Source organism: Pyrus communis, chromosome 8 (genome assembly GCF_963583255.1).
Source record: "Pyrus communis chromosome 8, drPyrComm1.1, whole genome shotgun sequence".
In the NCBI taxonomy this organism is placed as follows: Eukaryota; Viridiplantae; Streptophyta; class Magnoliopsida; order Rosales; family Rosaceae; genus Pyrus; species Pyrus communis.
Genome location: NC_084810.1, coordinates 16038644 through 16060653, shown reverse-complemented (window position 1 = coordinate 16060653; position 22010 = coordinate 16038644). Strand labels below are relative to the sequence as shown.

Here is a 22010-nt window from a genome sequence, read left to right as displayed (position 1 = left end):
ATAGGAATGCGATTGTGTAAATCCTTGTAGATATAGGAATGTATCTTATATTCCTATTAGGAGTCGATTACCTATTAAATGTTGTAATCCTAAAGGGTAAGGAATTAACCTTCCCTACTACTATAAATAAAGGCACAATGGGGTGGAATAACACACACCCACAATTACACATCTTTCTCTTTCTCTCTACTATTGCCGCACCTTTCTGTCTCTCTATGGCCTCCATAATTGTTCAATAAATTATGCCTACAACAGTCTTATATATTTTTGTCCTTTTACAAATAAATTAGGTCGAGACAGCGCAGACCTTCCGAAGATACTTTACATGGAACGTGTGCCGACTGATTCCTTTCTTTGATTTATTCTCAATTCTGGTACCCAACTATTTTATGGGGCATATGAATTCCCCTCCAATTACTAACATGTATAGGATCTACGCTATCTATTGTTTGTTAGTTAGTTAGTTTTTTTTTTTTTTTTTAAGGACCAACTAATGGTTTCGCAACGGTAATCTATCTTTTCAGGAATAGGGAAGACTCACAGACATTTCAGCCTCTTCCTGGCCACCATCATGTGATTTACCAGTGCCAGGAATCGAACCAAGGACTTGCCATGTGAAATGCGGGTCTAGAATTCGTCCCTAACCAACGGGTCACCCCGTGGTGGTTGTTGGAAATTATATATTGTAATATGTAATTTTAATAATTGAATGAAATATAGTGTTAACCATATTTCTTAGAAAGGTTATGTTATTTAGGTGCATTCCCTTGTCAAATGATGTATACTTATAGATGAAAAGTTATATCTCTTTAACAAGAAGTACTGGGGTGCTATATAAACTCATGAAACCATCATCATTAATATAGAAAATTAGAGTTAATTTTTACTCTTGTGAAATAGGGTTTTCCCACTTTGTTTCTCTCATGCTTCGTGTGTCAAATTTCGAGTTGTGTCTTGAGAGTACAGAATATATAAAGTTCATCAGAGTTTGAAGATTGAAGTGATTTTACTTCAGATTATAGATTATTGAATCCTGAGAGATGGACATCTACCAAACTACAAGCACAAGAGTATGGGCGAAATTATGTCCTTAGGACATTGCATTTATACAAGCCTCAACCTCCAAGTTTGTCAGTTTTTCTAACTTTATCTCTAGTTGTTTATATTAATCTTGTATACTATTGATTTGTGATTTTCTTTATGATTATTGACATTCGAATTTATATTGTTATTTTCATATTTTCTAATATTGCTTCAACAGTGGTTTGTTTGTTGGAGTTTGATTTTTTTTTTTTTTTTTTAAACCTTCATCACTGGTTTAAAGGGTAGTGAACATTCACCACTTGTTTGAATGGTAGTGAAAACTTCACCACGAATATACGACTTAAAGATGTTAATGAACTTGTAATGAAGGTAGTGAACTTTTAGTTAGGTTGTAATGTTAATAAACATGTGTTGGTGTATAATCTATCCATGTGGTGGTTTATAAATTTGAGTATCCGAACGAGTGGTATCCCAAGTTATCATCCTACATGGTGTAAGTTGGTGATGGTACTTGAATTACTACTGCAAGTTTTTCCATGATTAATTACCTCATGCAAAGGTCCAAAGCACTAGAACGAGGATACCAAAATATGTAGAACATTATAAGAATCAAATATAATTTTCTCGAAAGCAAACATAGATACAAAAATGAAAGTCAACGGTGTAAATAACATAAATGTACCTAAAATTAGGGGTGCATTACTTTGCGAAAGGGTATACATGGTACTAAAAACATTGTAAAATTACACCATTAAAATTATGCCGAGTGATCATCATAAAATAGAAAAGTTGATTAGTTGGGAATAGGATCCTCTCCGGATCCTTTTTGTGGGGGTTTGGAGGATCAATTAATTGTGTCCGTTCATCTTATATGTGCGGTTAGAAATCATTTTAAATTTTAAATTTTAAATTAAATATACTTAACGAAAACTGATTGCACGATGTACAATAAACGGGACACAATTGATTGATCCCCGGATCCCCACAAAGAGGATACGGAGAGGATCCTTGTCCGATTAATTGGGTCAAAAGTCAATGGACCTAAATTAGTGAGTGAAATCTCAAGATTAAACATAGTAATTGACTACATAATTGGTTTTATATCTAATGAATTTGGTGTTAAAACTTAAGATGGTGCTATCCAAACATCATTTTTTACCTTCGGCACTCTTCTCAATTTCCAGCCTTCAGATCTAAGGAATTAAAGAGAATTAAAGGACAAAAACTTACAAGAAGTGTATGAATAAATGATGGTGCTATATCCTTAAACCCTTTTTACCTTCCACACACCCCTATTAATTTTTGTCCTTTGATCCTCTTCAATTTAATTGATTTGAGAGTTGAAAAGTGAGAGCAGTTTGTGAAAGGTAAAAAAGAGTGTGTAAATAGCATCACCCAAAATAAAAAAGAGGTTGTGGATAGCGTTACCCCAACTTAAAAGAAACTTCCTAACAAAAACAGAAGCTTCCAAGAAACAAGTAAAGGGAAAAAGAACAATTAAAGAATAAACTATGATTACATGAATAATTCGCCAATATAACGGTAGTATTGGAACGTGAGCTTCGGTTCGGATGTTTACACCAACACCTTTCACCTGTGTGTCAATCTCAACACTTATTCCTATTGGTAGTACTTTCCCTCCATTCTCTTACTAGTTGCTATTTGAAGTTGTGGGGAGGTTGCTTGAGAATAATGAAATTTATTTCTTTTTCTGTTTGAGGGGCTTGGCTAGTTCTTATCTCTGGCGATTGCAGGGAAACTGGATCATGGTCAGCAGCAAGTACTTTAAAGACAGGTGCTTCAGTGGCGGAAGAGGATCCAAGCGTTTAGGGTTTCTTTGTCTGTTTTCTTGTATTGGGCTCAACTTTCGAGTTGGGCTTTTCTTTTGTTGTTGTTTTGGAGGCTCATCTGTTGCCTTGTATTTGCAGTGTATTTGGGCATTCAGTCTTGTAAGTAAAGTGTGCTGGTAATAAAAATTTACCTTATGGCATTTTAGCCAAAATAGTATTTGAGAATTGCATAACTCCTCACTTTAGTCCGTGAGATTTGAAATCGATAGAAGTGTTTGCTGAATTTGTCAACCGTCAATCATTTTGGTTATTCCACGAAAAATCTCTATTAAATTTGATTAAATCATGATTATGATGATTAAGGAACCAACAAAGTGGAAAATTAGTGACTAGAATATTGTGATGATTAAGAGTTGGATAAGACTCGAAGTAATTCTCATTAGGTTTGCAGTCTAGCTTATAGAGATAATTAATCAAGCATTGCCGATCAGAAAACTCATTAATTTATGAGCATAAACATATGGCAGTCAGTGGCTGCTAATAGTCAAATTAAAGACTAAATAGCAGATCATGACAGGGACCATTCAACCTAACGAAAAGGTTATTAGCCACTAATATCCCTTTAACTCACCGTCACATTGTTTTTAACTAAAAACAATGATCATCGTTCAATTTTTTTAAAAAAATTGTTATTAGCACTTCAAAAATTTCATTTTACACTTTAAACTTTCTATATTAGGAATGAAAACTACACATATAAGAAGTGTAGAATGAGATTTTTGAAGTGCCGATAACACTTCCTTTTTTTTTAATGCCACTCCATAGCTTTCGGCATACAAGTTAAAATTAACTTTAACTTTTTTTTATTTTTAAAGCTAGTAATAAAAATTAAGGGTCTTTAATTACTTTTATGCAAGTCAATATTCAGTTATTATGCAAAATTTTTTAAGGAAAACTAATGAAAATGGTTTGAAAACTTTGAGTTTTAACGATAATGACAAAATAAAAGGTAAAGTGAATAGTATCAAGATTGAATTTTTAGTGCAAAAATGTGGTTTTTCGTTAAAATAAACAGTGGCGAAATCTTTTCGTTAATGTTCGTAATTTATTAAGGGAAGTGTTATTGGCACTCCAAAATTATCATTCTACACTCCTCACAAGTGTATTTTTCTTTCTAAATATAAAAAGTTTGGAATGTAGAATGAAAATTTTGGAATACCAATAAAAATTCCTTTTTTTAATTATACATACAGAATAGAGTTTACTCTTATATTATTCATTTTATCTGTTCTTTCAACCTCTATTCAGTCTTTTCACTCTTTTCTTTTACTGTGTTCTGTATTTCTTATGTCATTTATCTCTCTCAGTTTCCATTTTTTGTACTCTTATTTTTTATGTCGAACAAACCTCATGCTGAAAACCGCTAATTCAAACAATTAATAGTTTCAAAATAAAACATCAACAACAAAATTCGTCTCTCGTGATATCAGCTTACTGGTGTGTAGAAACAAAGTGGAGCATTGTCAAGGTTGGATGAACAGTCCTTATTCACGATTGAAGGTAATAAAAATTATTAAGAAACAATCATGAACACACACAATACAAGCATGTCAAACATAATCAAGATATCACAAACCATAAGGGAAATGCTACAACATTAAGAATACAACGTAATTCCTCAATCACGAATGATCCACATCTAACTAAGAAGAAAGATAACTCACGAGGACTAAACATAGCAGGTCGTAAAACCACCGTAAATGTATCACGAGAAAAGACGGCACCACCTTTTAGTGATCTTGCAACCTTCAACAGAGAAATACTGTTGTGAGTCACCTCTTACAAATATAGAGTTTTCTTCTCATGATCTTATTATGAACAATCCTTATCTAACTTGTTATGAAATGCCAATAAGCACCAGTCTCAACTAAGTAATCAAAATCAGACACTTGATTTTTTTTTTTTTTTTTTTTTGGGTCAAATGATAGATTTTATTAGATTAAATGTTACATTAGTCACTGATGGGATTCAAACCCATGCCATCATGTAAGGACTCAACACATTTCCACCACTGTGGTAAAATGCCACTTTCACATCAAACATTTAATTCACTTTGACGTTTTGGCTTGTAGAGTCAGACTCACGGTCATTTAACTACAAGCACGGACGCCTTGGCATTCAGTTCATTTGGACAGCCCCCTAATTAAGTACTCAACCCTGTAGTGCCCAATTGCAGATATATAATCGAGCTTATCCTTATATTCGTCATCAAATTATTAAAGATAATAATTGGATTCCCCCATAACTTACTTATCCTTCCACAGACGATTAATACATCTTTAATGTACAAACATCTTAATAAGACTCATCTTGAGGATGCTACTTGTTAGTCATCATCTAAAGATCATATATACAAAAAAATCTTTCAATTTGGAAATCCATTAGTCATTCATATACATCAAACAAATGAACGACTCATCTTAAGGATGCTACTTGTTATCCAAACCTTTGATTGGTTTGACATGTTGTTTATTTTCATTTCTGAAGCAATTGGCCTTTATTTTATTTAATTTGAACACTGTGAATGACCCAATTCTATTTGCTTGATGTTTGAACTCGTATACGACACCCAACGAGCACCAAGTGCAAATTTTTTTCCTCTTCAATTATACTTAGTGTATTTAAATTATTGAATTTTCACATGAACATGCAATAACAATAGCGGTATTTGAAATCATACCATCACTCTACATGTTTTTATGAAAGTCACTGTTAGACGGTGACCTCGAGAGGACCGGGTTCAACAAATAGATTGCAGCATTTGGACCGAGCTATCCAATTGTTATGGGTTTGGACATTTTTGTTCATTAGACGTATTATCCTCTATAGATAATGCATGGAATTACGACAGAAAATAACTATAAGCTAGCCTCTATTCTCTTGGTTTATTGCAGTGGCTAGGACGATCGATTTCGTATAAGCAACATGTTCATGACGGCCATGCATATATACAAAAATCAACCAAATCCAGAATTATTTGTAATCGAACAACGACAGAAACACTAAAAGATGTAAAATAAGAAACGAAAAGATGATAATCGAAGAGCTGATACGTAAGAGAGCAAGATATAATCGAACAATTCGCTTCCGTTATTCGAAATCGCGCAACGCTCTTTGTGCCAATAGTCCCCTGGAGGCTACAGTTAGAACCCATAGTTTCGGTCGCACAGGTGCAACCATCAGCACATTCAACGACAGCCTTTCCAGCATCTGGACCTTCAACCTTGGAGACGACACAACTCCAGCCCTCGCCGGATTCGCGGTATGTTTCGCTTGGATCCATTTTCTCTAGCTCCTTCACCCATCTCCGCCTCTGGAGTCAAAAGAATTAGGCATCAATGTTGATCCCTTACTCTCTAATCCTGCGGAATATAGGTCATTGGTTGGAGCTCTTCCATGCCTAGCATAACATGGTCCTGAATTGATCCTTCTTTTGCTGTTAACCAAACGTGCCAGTTTATGCACTCTTCAAGGCAAAGATCATCTCACTGATGTCTAAAGAATTTTACATTTTCTCAAGGGCACCATCAATCATGATTTGTATATGGTTCAGAAAGGGTGACCGAGCAAGTTGTGTGTTTGATAGACGATCTACTAGTGGATATTGTATCTTTTTGAGGTGAAATTTGATTAGTTGGAGTGCCAAGAAACAGTTTACTGTTGCCCGTTTGTCTACCGAGACAGTGTACAGATCTCTTGCTCATACTACTGCAGGTATCACTTGGATTATCTCTGCCATATCTCTTGCTTCTATCTAATCACTCGGTTCCACGGTCGTACAAACATGTTGGAATAGATTATCGTCTCTTTGAAATAGATCGTCATCTCTCTTGCTCATATTCTGAAAGTGCAGTATGTGTTTGTTTGAGTAGCGGTGCTTCGTGCTTAAGAATTAGGAATTCTTGGAGTAGAAACACACAAAGGCGCAGTTTTCAGAGTGCAGAGAAGAGTATCGAGACATGTGGAGCGACGAGTCGAGATGGCCTAACAATTTGTAGAGTTAGGGACGAGAGATTCTCTCATATCACCAACTCACCGTGTGCCAATCGTTCATTGGATAAATTCTACACCTTTCTGAACACGCAGCAAGATGCTACAGGGACTAAAACTTCATTGGATAAGAAAATCTCTCGCTGGGAGCGGTATCATTGACAAAAAATTTGCTTCTGGTGGTAAAAGGGAAGAATATAATGTCAAAGATGCTGAAGCAGCACTTGGATTCACCAGAAATATTCAAGTACATCTCGGTCAAGCATATTAAAAAAGGAGCTGAAAAAATCACAGAACTGCCACCATTAGCTTAATCAAATGGCGGTAATTCTTCTGTATTATTTTCAAGAGCTTGAGCTCTATCTCCCTAATCTGGGGGAGCAAAGGGTAGGGAGTCCCCGTGGAGAGGTTTTCGTCTTGAATAATAGCTGTAACTTACAACAGTTTGGTGACGTGCTAGGAAAAAAAGATTGCAACTCAATTCAACGAAGCATATGAAGCGAAATCACTGGAGTAGAAAGCAAGTTGATAGTTGATACACATTTGTAAGCATACAAAATGCAGACCAAACAACGCAACAGTTGAAAAGACGTCTCAGACAAATGGCTGAAGTCTTAAGTATATTAAACGAGTGCAGTATTTATCAAACAGGAAACCCCATTAGCAGAAATTTCAAAATTAAATACTCCCCCTTTCAATGGTAGTACAGAATCTGCTACTAAGCAATTATTAGAGGACACAAACAGAAAAAAAATCAACACTACCAGAGACTGGGAGCACATAAATCTTGAGACTTTGTTTGCCAGCCGACTGTCATTTCTATGCTGCGTCATTCCTTCTTTCCAATCCCATGAGACATGTTGTAGATCCCTCGTCCCTGGAGAAAATGCCATCAGACCTTACAATGAGATTGCAACAAAAGCAAGGAAAACTACTTTTTTTTTTCACATACAAAAGGCTTACAAAGTCTTAAAAGAAATGAAGTAATTAGAAACTCACAATAAGGAACAACGAAGTAGCAGCTAAAGCAGCTGGAATGGCAACAGAGGTAATCTTATCAAACGGTCCCTTCAGGTATGTGTGTTTGTGGATGCTTTGGAAAATCTTTTGCTTCTCATAGAGCTGCTCACGTGGTCGGAAGGGTGTTTCTGACATCCTGTATTATAGACATTCTTAAAAGGTCATTCTATGAAAGTAACTTCCGAAAGCTACATTTCTCCACAGGCGGAAAAAGCATATTGTTCTATATTGTAGAGGTTCCCACACCAACTCGAAATATCAACACTGTGCATAAGCACCACAAACCCAGACGGGGGAGGCACAGGGCCTTAATTGCCACACACATGCGTACGCACAAACACACATGCACACGCGCACACACACACTGTGCTATAGAGGCTCCAACAAAATCACACCAACTTAAAACATCAACACCATACAAAATCACACACTACGTTCAGGAAGACCCTTAGCAGTTGGGTATCAATCGATGGTAGTTAAAGCACTTCATCAGAGAACATAATATTGTCAATTAAGTTCCGATACAATTCTGGAAAAACATCACGGTGGACTGAATGGATTCTTTTTGAGCCATTAAGAGAATAAAGAGAAACATTTATTCACATTTTCCATATTTTCTAATTTCCATCACAGGCTTGCATTTCCAACTGAATGTTGTGTAATACTCGAAAAACGGAAGCGAATAAACCTCGTTTACATTAATTACCAATGCTATAATCATGACAATAACTGTTAGCCACCCAGTTAATAAAGTACATGATCTGAAAAAGACTGAAACCCAATTTTACAATCTGACAACAACCTTGACGTAAAATACATTAAAAATGTCATAAACCTAATTTGATGAACATTAAAGCTAGAGGCAACTGAAAATTTCAGAATTACAAGAATACCATGCCAAACTCATCATCAGCTACAAGGAGGCTAATACAGCCCCTTCCCAATCAGCCCACATACTGGTAAACTAAATTAAACAAATTGGTAATTTACGAAGCTTCGTGTTATATGCCCGAGGCATACCATACACAATTGCAATTACACTATCTTATCCGACCTCTTAACCAATGACGCACAGCCAAACCCCAATTGAAACTGAAGACTTTTTTCCCCATTTTCTATACATAAAAGCAGCAGCCTTCAGATTGCAATTCTAAAAGTTGCGCTTTCCCCTCAATTCCAACCTCAACGCCCAAATCAAGAACCCTAGAGTATCAATCATTTGCAAATTGAATCGAAAACTGAAAACTCAGAACGCCACATCAAGATCGAATCAATGAAATCATTTCCAAAATTCACCCCTCCCCTGAAAAACTTGGAAACCCGTACACAAACATCAAGTCGGTTCAATAAATATAATCATATCGAACAAATACCAAAGATAGTCGATAAATCACAACAAAGTAATTGGAAAAAGAATACAAAGGCAACAAAACCTAACCCTAGATTTAAGTGTTAACGCAAATCATATTCGTGTGTGTTCGAATATTTGATTGGAAATTGGAGATTGGGTGGAGGGAATCTTACGTGAAATTGCGAGTGACTGGAGCTGGAGAGCAATCAGGAAGACGAAGAAGGTGAAAAATGAAATGGTGATTTCGAGTGCAATTGAGGTATACTCTCCGGTTATATTTGTACAGTTTGTTGCGGTCAATAAATGTAATCTTGGAATGTCATCAATGATTTTTTACTTTCTACTTTTTTTTTTTTTTTTTTTTTCCGAATAAAGAAAGATAGGAAGTGCGTCAAGTTGTTGATAGCCGACATTTTATCCTTCACGTTTGATATGAATTCTAAACAAAATTGTGCTAAAGGTAGGTTGTCACCCGGAAGTGACGGTTGCAAGGTCTGGGCACAATGATAAGTGCATAAATGTCGTTGTATCTCCATAGAAGCTGGAATATAGTGTTAAACAAGTAAGGACACTGTAGAAACTTATTTTTGAAAGATTCCACTCAAAATTGTTTGGAAGCATTTGCTGATATCAACTTTACCCAGGATACCTAAAAGACGTATTTTGATCCTGCGGGACGAGTGAGGTCAAATAAGCTAGGACACGAGGGTAGGTTCATAAGAGTAGAATGCGTTTCGGAACGTGGAATATAGGAACTTTAATGGGAAATTTTATAGAAGTAATAGAAGTTATGTTGAGAAGAACGATAAGTATTATGTGCCTCTAGAAAACTAAGTTGGTCTTAAAGTGAAGGATCTCGAAAAACCAAGCTTTAAGCTTTGGTATTCGAGCACAAACATATCAAGAAACAATGTCAGCATCATCATGGATAAGACTTTGGCAAAAGATAAGGTAGATGTTAAGAGGGCCGGGTATTGAATTATAGTAATCAAGATTGTGATAAGACCAGAACTCATCAATGTGATTAGTGCGTATGCACCTTAATAGGATTTTTACCACCTGCAAAAGTATGAATAAAAACACTTACAATACTTGCAAGAGTACAAGGTAATTGTATTATAGTTGGCTCTAGCAAGGTTGTTCTCCACAGAGATTGGATGAATAATTTTTATTAAACCAAATCTTAATTAATTATTTAAAACAAAGTTTGAAAAAATGTTGATTTTGTGATTTAAAATAATAAAAACGAATTTAATAAAAATAATTAAAGAAATTAGCAAATTAAAGAAAACAAAAAAAAGATTTTGAAAATTAAATTGTAAAACCACTAGGTTCCGCCGTCACCTTAACAATCCTACGTAGTTCTTTCAATTACTTATGACTTATACATGCATATTTGAAGGTTAGGTTTTCCTAATACATGCCTACTTGGACCCCCCAACATAGAGCGTATATCAAACATGCAATCCGTTTGTGGTATTCAAAACAAGTCTAAACATGCAAGACTCATTAAGTTTTGTGAAACATTTTGAAAAATCATGCAACCCTTAAGACGAGGTATTCATCCTAAGTGAACTTGCACAAATTAACCACAAAAGGCCTTTGTCAATTTCAGGAACCGACCTCCGACCAAAATTGGATCAAATTACTTTTCTAAATATCCTAATGTTAATCAAATATTAAGACAAATAGATAGTTTAAACACGGTGATTAATAATTCAAAACCTGCATGCATAAAATCATAAGCAGATTGAAAAAAAACTACATATTCTTGTTAAGGCTTATGGTCTCGCCTTAGCAAAAGGAAATTAGTTACAAACAATCATAAAATAAAATATTATTAAAAATAAGGATAGAAAACACCTTGAAATACAAATCGTCAAAGCCTAGCAAAGTTCTCCAAAACTAATGCATTCTTCCCCTCTTCTCTCCAAAACCCTAATGGCTAAAAAATCTTATTTATACTACTATAAAATAAAAGCCTTATTATAAAAGGTCATCTATAAACTAGGAAACATAATAACTTAAGAGAAACTAGGAAACATAATCCTAATCAAATATGGGAAATCTGTCCAGCCATACATCAGCCACGTTTCTGGATCTTTAAGCTCCAAAACAGGCACAAAATGGCTAGAATTAAAGCTTGAGATATTCTGAACATAATTACAGAAGGCTTCGAACTCAAAAGACATCATCTTGGACGCCAAAAAGGCCAAATAAGCCTAAAACATCACTTTGACAGTACTGCACACTGCTCCTTTATTTCATCACCATAAATTATCCGCTTTGTAGAAAAATCTGAAACTTTGACATGAACTAGCTGAGAGACTCACGAACATCTTCCAATTAGAATCACTCCAATATTCATCTGTTTGGCTACTTTTTGCTTAAGAGGAAATCCAATGTCCTACATTGGAAATATAATTCAAAGTATCAAAATTCTCACAAAATAACCAATAAACTAATACTAAGATTAGGAAAAAATATATAATATAGAATTGACTCATTACACCTTAAGTGTGGTTAGATAGAAGTCTGAAGGACAAATTTTGGGAAGATTTTGGAGAATGATAATACTTGGGTACTGGCTAGTCAATACCTATTTTACTCACTAAACAATGTGGCCCGATAAAAACACAAGTGTTTATGATTAATTTTATAATTAACCAACCAAACACTCCCTTCTCTAATTAATCATGTGGCCAAAAGGACCCCTTCGTCTCTCTCCCTATGGTAGCCATGGCTTCCTTTCTCCGGCGATTCCCATGGCATCAATCCTTATCTTCTCCCGCTATCCACACCTCCATTCCCTCTCTTTTACACAACTATGAATCGTCATCCTCCGTGGTGGACGACAGAGATTATTGAGGACAACTGACTAAACCATTACAGACAAAGAAAAATGTGTCTGAGGTCGTGACGTCGTATCGAAATTCGAGATCATCATCATCCTAGTCATTGATGGTGGACTGAGGCAACAACCTAAGACATTGAGCCATAGCTTTGGCGACGAGGATTTTATTTTTCTGTCACGATTACACTGGCCTCATAGTTCTACGATAATGCAAAGCCTGCTTCCTTCTTTTGGTTTAAAGAAAAGCTTTTGGGCAATGTGAGGAGGAAGAAGGGTGTTTGGTTGGTGGAATAGTAGAATTGTTGTGTTTGGTTATAGAGTTATGAGATAGTTAAATAATGACATATGTCATTATTTTATTTGGCCACATAACATGGTGAGTATATCAATGAGTACTCAAGTATTATCCTTTGGAGAATTAGTTCAAGAAATCTCTCAGACGGAAAAACTATTCATATGAGGAGATTTAAATTGGCATGTGGGCAATGAGACGGGCAACTATAGAGGTTTCCCTGATGACCATGGTTTTGAGAAGAAAAATGAAGAAGGGGAAGTCATTTTATATTTTGCCATAGCTATTTGGTCCTTGGATAAGATTATGTTCAGGCAAACAAGGTACGTTCTACTACAAGAAAACATTGTTGGGGATCTTTTTGATCGAGTTGGATTTGGGTCTCGGTGGAAACTATTAGCCCTCCTGGTTCATTTTCAATACCAAGTCCTGAAATAATTTAAAAAAATTAGTGTCTTGGGAAGTATTCCAATTGAATCAATGGCTCAAAGATTGAATAATTGCAATAAACTATGACTTGCTTGAGTGAAGCACAGCATGGAAGCTAAAAGCTTATTGGTTTAGCATGATAGAAAAATCAGTGCATGCTTACATGGATAATGTTCTTGGAATATTTATAGTGGCTAAGGAAATCTAAAGAAAGCTTGAAGAAATGCCTTCAAAAGTTAGGAGAATTCCTTCTTCACGAATCAAGGTTTCCTGCACTTGGAGAAAAGCTTGCTCTGCCTGATGTAATCTCACTTTAATTTTTTCTTTATGTTGTCTATGTTGTTTTCCCACGTTGTGTCCTCCCTTGTTGTACTAATTATAGCGGCTTTCAGGGGAGTCAACTAATACTTATATTACTTATATTCAAATAAAAATATATAAAAATATAAAAATATAAAAAGGGTAAATTACATTTTACCCCCACAGGTTTGGGGTCAATTGCAACCTCATACAACATCTTTAAAGCATTTCAATTTCATACATTTACTTATCATTTTATTTCAATTTCATACATCCGTTAGAAAATTCGTTAAGTAAACCGTTAACTGATGACGTGGCAAATATAGGATCCACATTTATACTGACATGGCTAACAAACATGTGCCACGTGGCATAAAAAATTAATAAAAAATAAAAATCTAATTTGAATATTAACATATTAAAATAATTAATTAAAAAATAAAAAAAATACAAATTCTTCATCTTCCCCATCCCTTCTCCTACCACCACCCCCTTGCCCACCCAAGCCACCCCTTCTGCTCTCCTTCGTCTATAACATCTTATCTTTCCAAGACGTCTCCCACCTCCACCGTGTCTCCTCCTTATACTATGGTTCCCTCGAGGCTTGCGGTCTGGTCACCTGCAACATTAGTGTAGGAGTCGCCATGTTTAACAAGAAGTTCCTTGACAAATTCGCCACCACTTATCTCACCCCCTCCGACACCTAGAACTCTCACACCATCAATAACTCCAACGTGGATCGAATTTAGGGGTTGGGTTGGATTCGAAAAAAATTTGGGGGTTGGATTTAGTGATTTTGGGGGTTGGATTTGGTGATTTTGGGGGTTGTATTCGTCCAAATTCGAAATTCACCCAAACCCAGGTCCAAGTTGCAGGGCCAAAGTCGGCGTCCCTCCGCCTCTCTCCTCGTGCTACTACAACAACCTCAACGACGTTTCCCTCGCCCGCCACCTGCAACTCCTAGATCTGGAGGTAAATTTAGGGGTGAGATTAGGTGAATTTGGGAGTGGGATTTGTTTAAAACTAAATTCCCCAAGCCCAGATCTCCAATCCCAGCACCTCCACAAATCCATTTGGATTGTTATTTGGTTTTTGCTCAATTAGGTACTGCAATTTGGGGCAGATTTGAAGATTCTGCATAATTCTTTTCGTCAGAGTAGGTAGCTGAAGAAGATGGGGAGGATAGACTAAGAAGACATTTAAAAGATGTGGGCCCCCTTGTGTATTTTTAGTTTTGTTTTATATTAGCTTTATATTTAAATTGGTATTTATTAAATGAATTTTTTTTTGTACACATGACAAACGCGTGGCGTCCACGTCATTAAAAATATAGATTTTATATTTGCCACATCATTATTTAACAGTCAATTTAACGGATTGACTAGCGGTTGTATTAAAATAAAATGAAAATCATAGTTAATGTATGAGAGTGAAATGTTTTAAAGATATTGTAAGATATTGCAATTGCACCTAAACCTAAGACCATCTCCAATGGTGCCTTATAACCTAAATTTTCCCCTTCCCCCCCCCCCCCCCAAAATCCACTCCAACCCAAAACCTAAACCAAACCTAAAACCTAAAACTTAAAATGAACCCAAATACCAGTCACAAATTTAGCCCACAAATTGAAGTGGGACCCACACCCCAAAACCCCACCCAAAACCCAATATGCCAAACAGGGATGAACAATGCAGCTGAAGCCCACCCACGAGGGTTGTCCCATCTGTTGCCAGTTTCACTGTAGCCCAACGGCTCCATTTAAATGGGCCGTTGGTTAATCCAACGGTCTAGGTTCAAATTATTTTTTTTAAGTTTTATATTTATATATTTATTGAATCCAACGGCTTAGATCGAATATAATCAAATCTAACGGTAAAAAAAAAAAAAGATCTAACGGTCCAAATTTAAATCCAACGGCTAAAATAATTTTAAAAAAATTATTTAACTTAAAATTCAACCAAAAACTCTATAAATACCTATGTATTTGTTCAAACATCCACACAAAACTCACTTTTCTCCTACAATTCTTCCAATTTTTCTTTCTACCATTTCTTCTCATTTCCAAAATTTTTGAGATGGCAAAAGAGCATGTTAGAGGTCGTAATTGGACCTTTGACGAAGATATTGCTTTATGTTTGGCATGGATTTCTGTTAGCGAAGATGGTGCCGTCGGCACCAATCAAAATAGAGAGGTTTTGTGGGGTAAAATCGTTGATAAGTTCCATGAAAACTCCAACGCCGGTCGAAGGGAAGTTGGTGGTGTTTATGATCGGTGGAAGATTATCAATAAAGTGTGCACTTTGTGGAAGGGAAGCTTGGAGAGAGCCATGGTTGACATGCCTAGTGGAAGGGGCGCCTCAGAAATTGTGAGTTTCATTGTTGATATTTTAGTTGTCATGTACATAATAGTATTTTGCAACTAATTGTTTTTATGTATTTGTTGCATAGGGTGACAAAGTAATGGCAATTTACAAGACAAGAACTACACCAAAAAATCAAGCTTTTAAGTTGCATCATGCTTGGAACATCCTCAAGGATTGTCCGAGGTGGGGAACCGATGTGAATCAACAATGTGGAAGATTATTTCATAATGAAGCCCCACCCCCAAATGATGTCAATGAAGGTGTGAATTTTGCCAACAATGAAGGTGTCGACCAAATGAGCCCAACTTCTTCTTTTCCAAGGCCCCCAGGTAGAGATAAGCAAAAGGAAGCAAAGAGAAAAGAGAAGTCCCAAGATCCGATACGTGCACAATTTGCTAGCGAAATGGAAAGAATGAACGAAAACCAGTGTCGTCGGCAAGAAGAATCGGCCCAAATGTTTTTGGCCATGAAGGAAGAAGGGGATAGGGAGCAAGAAAGGTACGAAACTAATTTGATAATGGAGGACCTCGACAAATACACTCCAGAGAGGAAGAAATACTTACGTGGTAAACAAAAGGAAATTTTACGAAGGAATACCACAAGGAGTATATTTCAAGATGATGATTTATTTCAAGATTATCACCCAAGTCCATCACCAAGTCAAGTTGATGGATATCATTATTAAATTTATATAGTCTATGAGTTTTCGATTGTATTAAGTTTATGTGGTTTATTAATTGTTTTTTTTTTTTTTTGTAAGTTTATGTGGTTTATCATGATTTTCATGTATTGATTTAGTGATTTTTCAAAATTTATCGGAATTTAAATATTTTTAGGTTAAAATGTTCATAAAATTAATTTAAGATAGTCTACATAATTTTTTTTTTTAAAGTTAATTTAAAAAAAAAAATTAGCCTTAATTCATTCTTTGATAATCTAGGGCTAAAATTTTAGGCCAGAATGGTTGGAGTCGAAAAACTGTTTCTGGGCTAAAACCTAAATTTTATGGGCTAAATATTTTTAGGTTTTAGGTCACCATTGGAGATGGTCTAAGGGGGTAAAACGTAATTTACCCTAAAAAAAAAAAAAAAAAAAAGCATAGGGTTCCTTTCTAGCTCTCTAAGGAATCATTTGGTTTTCTTACTTATTCTTGTTTTTGCTAAATCCCATTTCTCCTTTCTGATGGAGCAGCTTTTTCTTTTTAATGTAACCTTGTAAAATATTGTTAGCCTTGCGAAGACTAGGCTGAACACCTTGCCCAAAGCACCTCTTTCGTGGTCAATTTCCACAAATTTCTCTTTTGCCAACGCACACCATGTAAGGAAATGATTGAAGGATATAACGAAGTTGAGTAAGGATAGTTAAATGGTTTAATTGTTTATGGTTAGGATTAATTAATATGTTAATTAATCAAACGAATAAATTTATTTTAGACCTTGGGTTAGTTTTGGACCTCAAGGCCCAATGGGCACTGAATAATTAAGCCTCTTGACTTAAGTTGTAGGACAACTTAATTGACAAAAGGGCACAAAGGCCCGCTAACTTGGCTAGGTCGGCCATAGGGAGAAAGGCTTGAGCTTTCTCATTTAGTCACTTAAAAAAGTGACTATATAAGGAGCTTTATAGCCAAAAGGCTCATTAGAGTTTCGCAAGGCAAACGAGAGAGTACACTTCTCTCTCTTTTCTTCAGGAAGGCCGATCACCCTGGGAAACTTTTCTAGCATTTGTTATTCAGTGGTCTCTCATCTTCTTCCAAAATTATCCTTGGTGACGGAACTTAGAGGCCCCCTACTTTGTGGGCTTTTGGAGAATTTCAACCATTCAATTCCATGGATCAAGGGAGCCAAGAAGCAAGAGGAGTTCATCCATGTTGATGGATTTAAGAAGCTAAGAGCAAAGGAATGAAAACTCTCTTTCATGGGTGATTAGCCTTTGCTTATTCAAAGAGGAATCAACAAAGGTATATGAATATCAAATTTTTCTATTTGAATTTGAGTTGAGTCTGGGTTCGCCACGATTACTAGGCATGGAATTTCATTATTTAAGTTTTGTTTTAAAGTGCATACATGCATGCTTCCACCATTTAATAGTTAAATGCATGTAATATGTTGTTTAATGAACTTAATATAATTAAAATTTTCCTTCAATAATTTTAGGAGCTAGAAGTTTGGGAGAAAATATGATCTTAGTTGCTGAAGCTCTAGCTTTAAGAGATGCTCTTTGGACTATGAAAGGAAAAGGATAAAAAAAAAAAAAAAAAAAAAAAAGTGCGTTGAAGGAGACTCAAAATTAGTAATAAATGTAACTACTAGCTCATGCTCAATTTTTTGGAGGGTGAAGAACATTATTGAAGATATTAAATGGTTTTAGACTTCTTTGACTCAATTTCTTGGTATTATGTCTTTTGGAAAGCCAACTTTGTGGCACATGTAGTGACTAGCACATGATTTAAGGTCGCTAATTTTTATATTTGGACAAAATCTTGCAACCTAGGGCCAGAAAAACTCTCTTAATGTTGAAAACATTGGCATTGTTATGAATGCCCACATACATATTTTTCAATGCCCACAAATGTGATGTAGACTTTGAAAAGGATCGTATTTTCAAAGTCATGTGATGTAAATTTCAAAATGTAATAATGCGAGTTGCTCTATAAATAGAGCACTCGACTGCAATCAAAACACAGAGAAAGAAAGGAAAGATAAATAACATCAGTATCTATTCCTGCCACTTTTATTAGTCATTCCCTTGTGTTATAGTTATAGTGTGATATTTTACACCTGCTTCACTCCTGTCACTAGTAAAGGTTATCTCTCTAACTTTTACCATAACACGTTATCAGCACGACTCTCTAAATATAACCATTCCTCATTTCTCTTCGCCGAAAGAAAAAAAAAAGTTTCCTCTAAGGATTTTACTGTTCATCTTCTTCATCTGCCTCAACTGCTGGATATACCCTTGCGAATAACTGTTTGCACCATGCTAGCTTTTAGTTCTCCACCTAGCAGTTACATATATCTTTGATTTCTTGTTTGGTGTAGATCTTGATTATTAACCAGTGTTTATTTATGTTAATTTTACTGCAATCCAAGACGGTGCGGTACAATCGCCCATCTTGAACTGCAAATTTAATCTTACTGTAATCCATGATGGTGCGGTATCATCGCCTATCTTGGATTGCAGATCTAATTTTACTGCAAATTTTAGGTGGAGCAGTATTATGGCCCATCATACCCTGCATATTTAAATTTGACTACTGTTTAATTTCATTGCAATTTTAGGTGGTGCGGTATAATCGCCCACCTTGCTTTGGATATTTAAATTTTCCTGCTACTTGAGTGGTGCGGAATAATCGCCCATTCTATGTTATGAGAGTGGTGTGGTATTATGTAAATCTCGAGCCAGAAGTTTCGAGTGCTTATCATTTTGGCCTGAAAATCAAAATGAAAAATTTGTAAGAACCAGAAGTTCCAACATTACATACCTCTAGAATACATATTATTGCAAGTTCTTATACATCTCCTTTTTCTTTTAGATAAGAAAATGGCGAACTTGGTAAAGCTTGATTTTGTTGCCCTGGACATAATTGGGAAAAAATAACTTACCTAGGTAGTGGATATCAAGATCCATCTGGAGGCAAGGAATCTTGCAGAAACAATCAAAGAGGAGAACAATGCATCTTCTCAAGATAGGGCAAAGGCCATGATCTTTATCCGTCGCCACCTTGATGATGGGCTAAAGAGCGAGTACCTAATGGTTGAAGACTCGTTAGCACTTTGGAAGACATTGAGGAACAGATACAATCACCAGAAAACGGTAATTCTTCCAAGAGCTCATTATGAGTGGACTCACCTAAGGATCCAAGATTTCAAGTCAGTGGCTGAGTACAATTCTGTGATGTTCAGAATTAGTTCCTAGATGAAACTTTGTGAGGAAACCATCACTGAGGAAGATATGTTGTAAAAGACTTTTAGTACCTTTCATGCCTCCAACGTGCTCATGCAGCAGCAATATAGAGCGCGAAGTTTCTCTAAAAATAAACAGCTGATCTCTATTCTTCTGGTTGTTGAACAAAACAATGAGCTCCTACTGAAAAATCATCATGCCCGACCTACTGGATATGCACCATTCCCAGAAGTGAATGTTGTTTCCCTCGAAGTGAATGCCACATCCTCTGGTGGCAATAATCATAAATGAGGACGTGGCCACATGCGAGGACGATGGAACAGGAAAAGCAAGAATCATGGTGTCTAGTTTCATAACTAGGTTCTAAGGCATAATTCAGGTCTGAGCTTCAAAAATGTAAATCACCACAAAGGCAAAGCTCATATGAACAATGCTTCCAGGAACTCTAAAGGAGCTTGCCATAGGTGTTGTGGCAATGGGCACTAGGTGCGTACTTGTCATACCTCAAAACATTTGGTGGATCTGTATCAAGCCTCCCTAAAAAAGAAGGGTGTCAAGACCAATTTTCTCGACCAGACTAAATCAATGGATATACCTGATCCAATGTGTGACTTGATAGGAGCATATTCATGCGACTTAAATGGCTTGTTCTCGTGCATTTACGTTATGTTTCTCTCGTTATTTTAGTCCTTTATGCTTCTTTTGTGTGTTTTCAGGTTCTAAGGGCCTAGGAAGTGCATTTTGAGGCCATTTGGAGCATTTTTGTGCATGATTTGGATAGCTTAATCATGGAGCAAATAGGATGGACGAAATTGAAGCCTTGTATGCTCTTTGGGGACATCAAACAAAGGGCCTAGCCCAATCAAACAAATCCTTTGAGCCATGGAAAACCTCTAGCCCAATCAAACACATTATGCCATACAAACCAACCTATTTTAGGCCCATTCTATGTACTTAAACCCTAGCCCTTTAAACTAGTTCATTTATCACTTATCAAACCATTCACTTATCACTCACCACATATCATTCACTTATCACTTAACATATCATTCATTTATTTCACTTCCATACTCCTCTTAATTCCACATGCATTCTCACACATGCACATCATTCACTCACATTTCCATCATTCATTCTTCATTATTTCCTAACCCTACATGCATTATTTATTGCATCTTCACATGCATACACACACACTTTACACATTCAAACCGTGAGCTCCCATTCCTATATGCCATTTTCAGATTTCCACCCACTAACCTAGTCATCAACACATGCACTTCCACCTTTCATCCACAATGATTCATGATTCATTCACTTTGCATCCTTTAATTCAATCACATACTTTCCCATTGTATAATACATCCACATGCATCTTTAACCAACAAACATTACAACCACATGCACCCTTTTCTCCACATTCCAAACATTGCCGTGTATCCCCTTCATCAATTCCAGCATCTTCACATGTCTTCTAGCTTTCCCTTTCATTTCCACCACTCATTCTTCATCATTTCAGCCACCTACATGCATTAATTATTAAACTCTTCATCATTGCATTCAGAAAATGAGCAAGAAAGCTTCTCAATGCCGTGTATCCCCTTCACCATTTCAGCACATTCCAACACCTTCACATGCAATTCCAGTTTTCACATGTTTTCCTAATTGATTTTCCATCATTAATTAGCCACTTGCATCTTAAACAAACAGCCATATGTTCCCTCCACTACTCCTATAAATACCCTTGCATTCATTCATTCAAGATCATCTCATTTTTCATACACAACACACCACAAACACTTCCATCTTCTCCCTAGCCGTGAGTCTCTCCATTTTCTGCACCATTCCCTTCCCTTTCTCCTCCATTTCTTCCATTTCCATAATCCCCCAATCCATTCAACACACCAACAACATCCCTTAGTCCTTGTGCTACAACGAAGACGAAGAGAAGAGGGCCTAAACGTTCATACAATTCACGTTTGAGTTGTTGGAATGTTTACGCGTTTCTTTGATTTCAATGTTTAAATTCAATTCTCTTTGTTTTGTAATATGAGGAATGGAAGAGAAGAGTGCCTAAACGTTCATACAATTCAAGTTTGAGTTGTTGGAATGTTTAGGTGTTTCTTTGATTTCAAAGTTATGAGGAACTAAACCCTTTTTGGCTAGGGATGATTTCAATACCATGATTATTTATGTGATATGAATTGATGAATTCCGGTTATGAACTCTTGATTCGTGAATGCAATTGGCTTAACTATTTGATGATTAACTTATTTGTGTTTGTTGATTGAGGGTCGACACTTAATTAGCATGCATGAATATGTGGCTAAAGTTTAAGAAGGTTTCACATAATCGTTACTAACTTATACTTGAAAGTAGTGAAGGTCGCTTGTCACAATCGCGTTAAGTTTAATTCTTAGCATGAGTAACATGATGTCATAGTTGCAAATGCTTTGTCAATGCTTATGGTTTTCATTATTCTTAATGATCTTCGATTGTATCTCTATTATGATGACATGTAGGGAACTTTTGAGAATGTTTTGGGTTGTCGAATGATGCCATCCAATCCAATAATATAAGGAAAATCTGAGGGTTAACTAGTGATGTCACG

The 22010-nt window shown here is 36.1% G+C and overlaps 1 protein-coding gene across 1 annotated transcript; it reads right to left on the bottom strand.

The window, feature by feature from the left end:
• Positions 1-7465: 7465 nt before the first annotated feature.
• LOC137742657 (uncharacterized) lies at positions 7466-9539 on the bottom strand. Its single transcript, XM_068482580.1, has 3 exons — positions 9429-9539; positions 7884-8040; positions 7466-7761 (listed from the first exon to the last, which is right to left on the bottom strand). Exons 2-3 carry the CDS (start codon positions 8037-8039, stop codon positions 7714-7716), a joined length of 204 nt encoding a protein of 67 aa, XP_068338681.1. The 5' UTR covers position 8040; positions 9429-9539; the 3' UTR covers positions 7466-7713.
• Between the last annotated feature and the right edge of the window lie 12471 nt (positions 9540-22010).

Excerpts from the sequence above, each read along its gene's own strand:
- LOC137742657 (XM_068482580.1), bottom strand. The coding sequence starts at position 8,039 with ATGTCAGAAACACCCTTCCGACCACGTGAGCAGCTCTATGAGAAGCAA. Across the intron at positions 7,762-7,883 it reads CTACTTCGTTGTTCCTTATT|GGACGAGGGATCTACAACAT; the intron begins GTGAGTTTCTAA and ends CATTTTCTCCAG.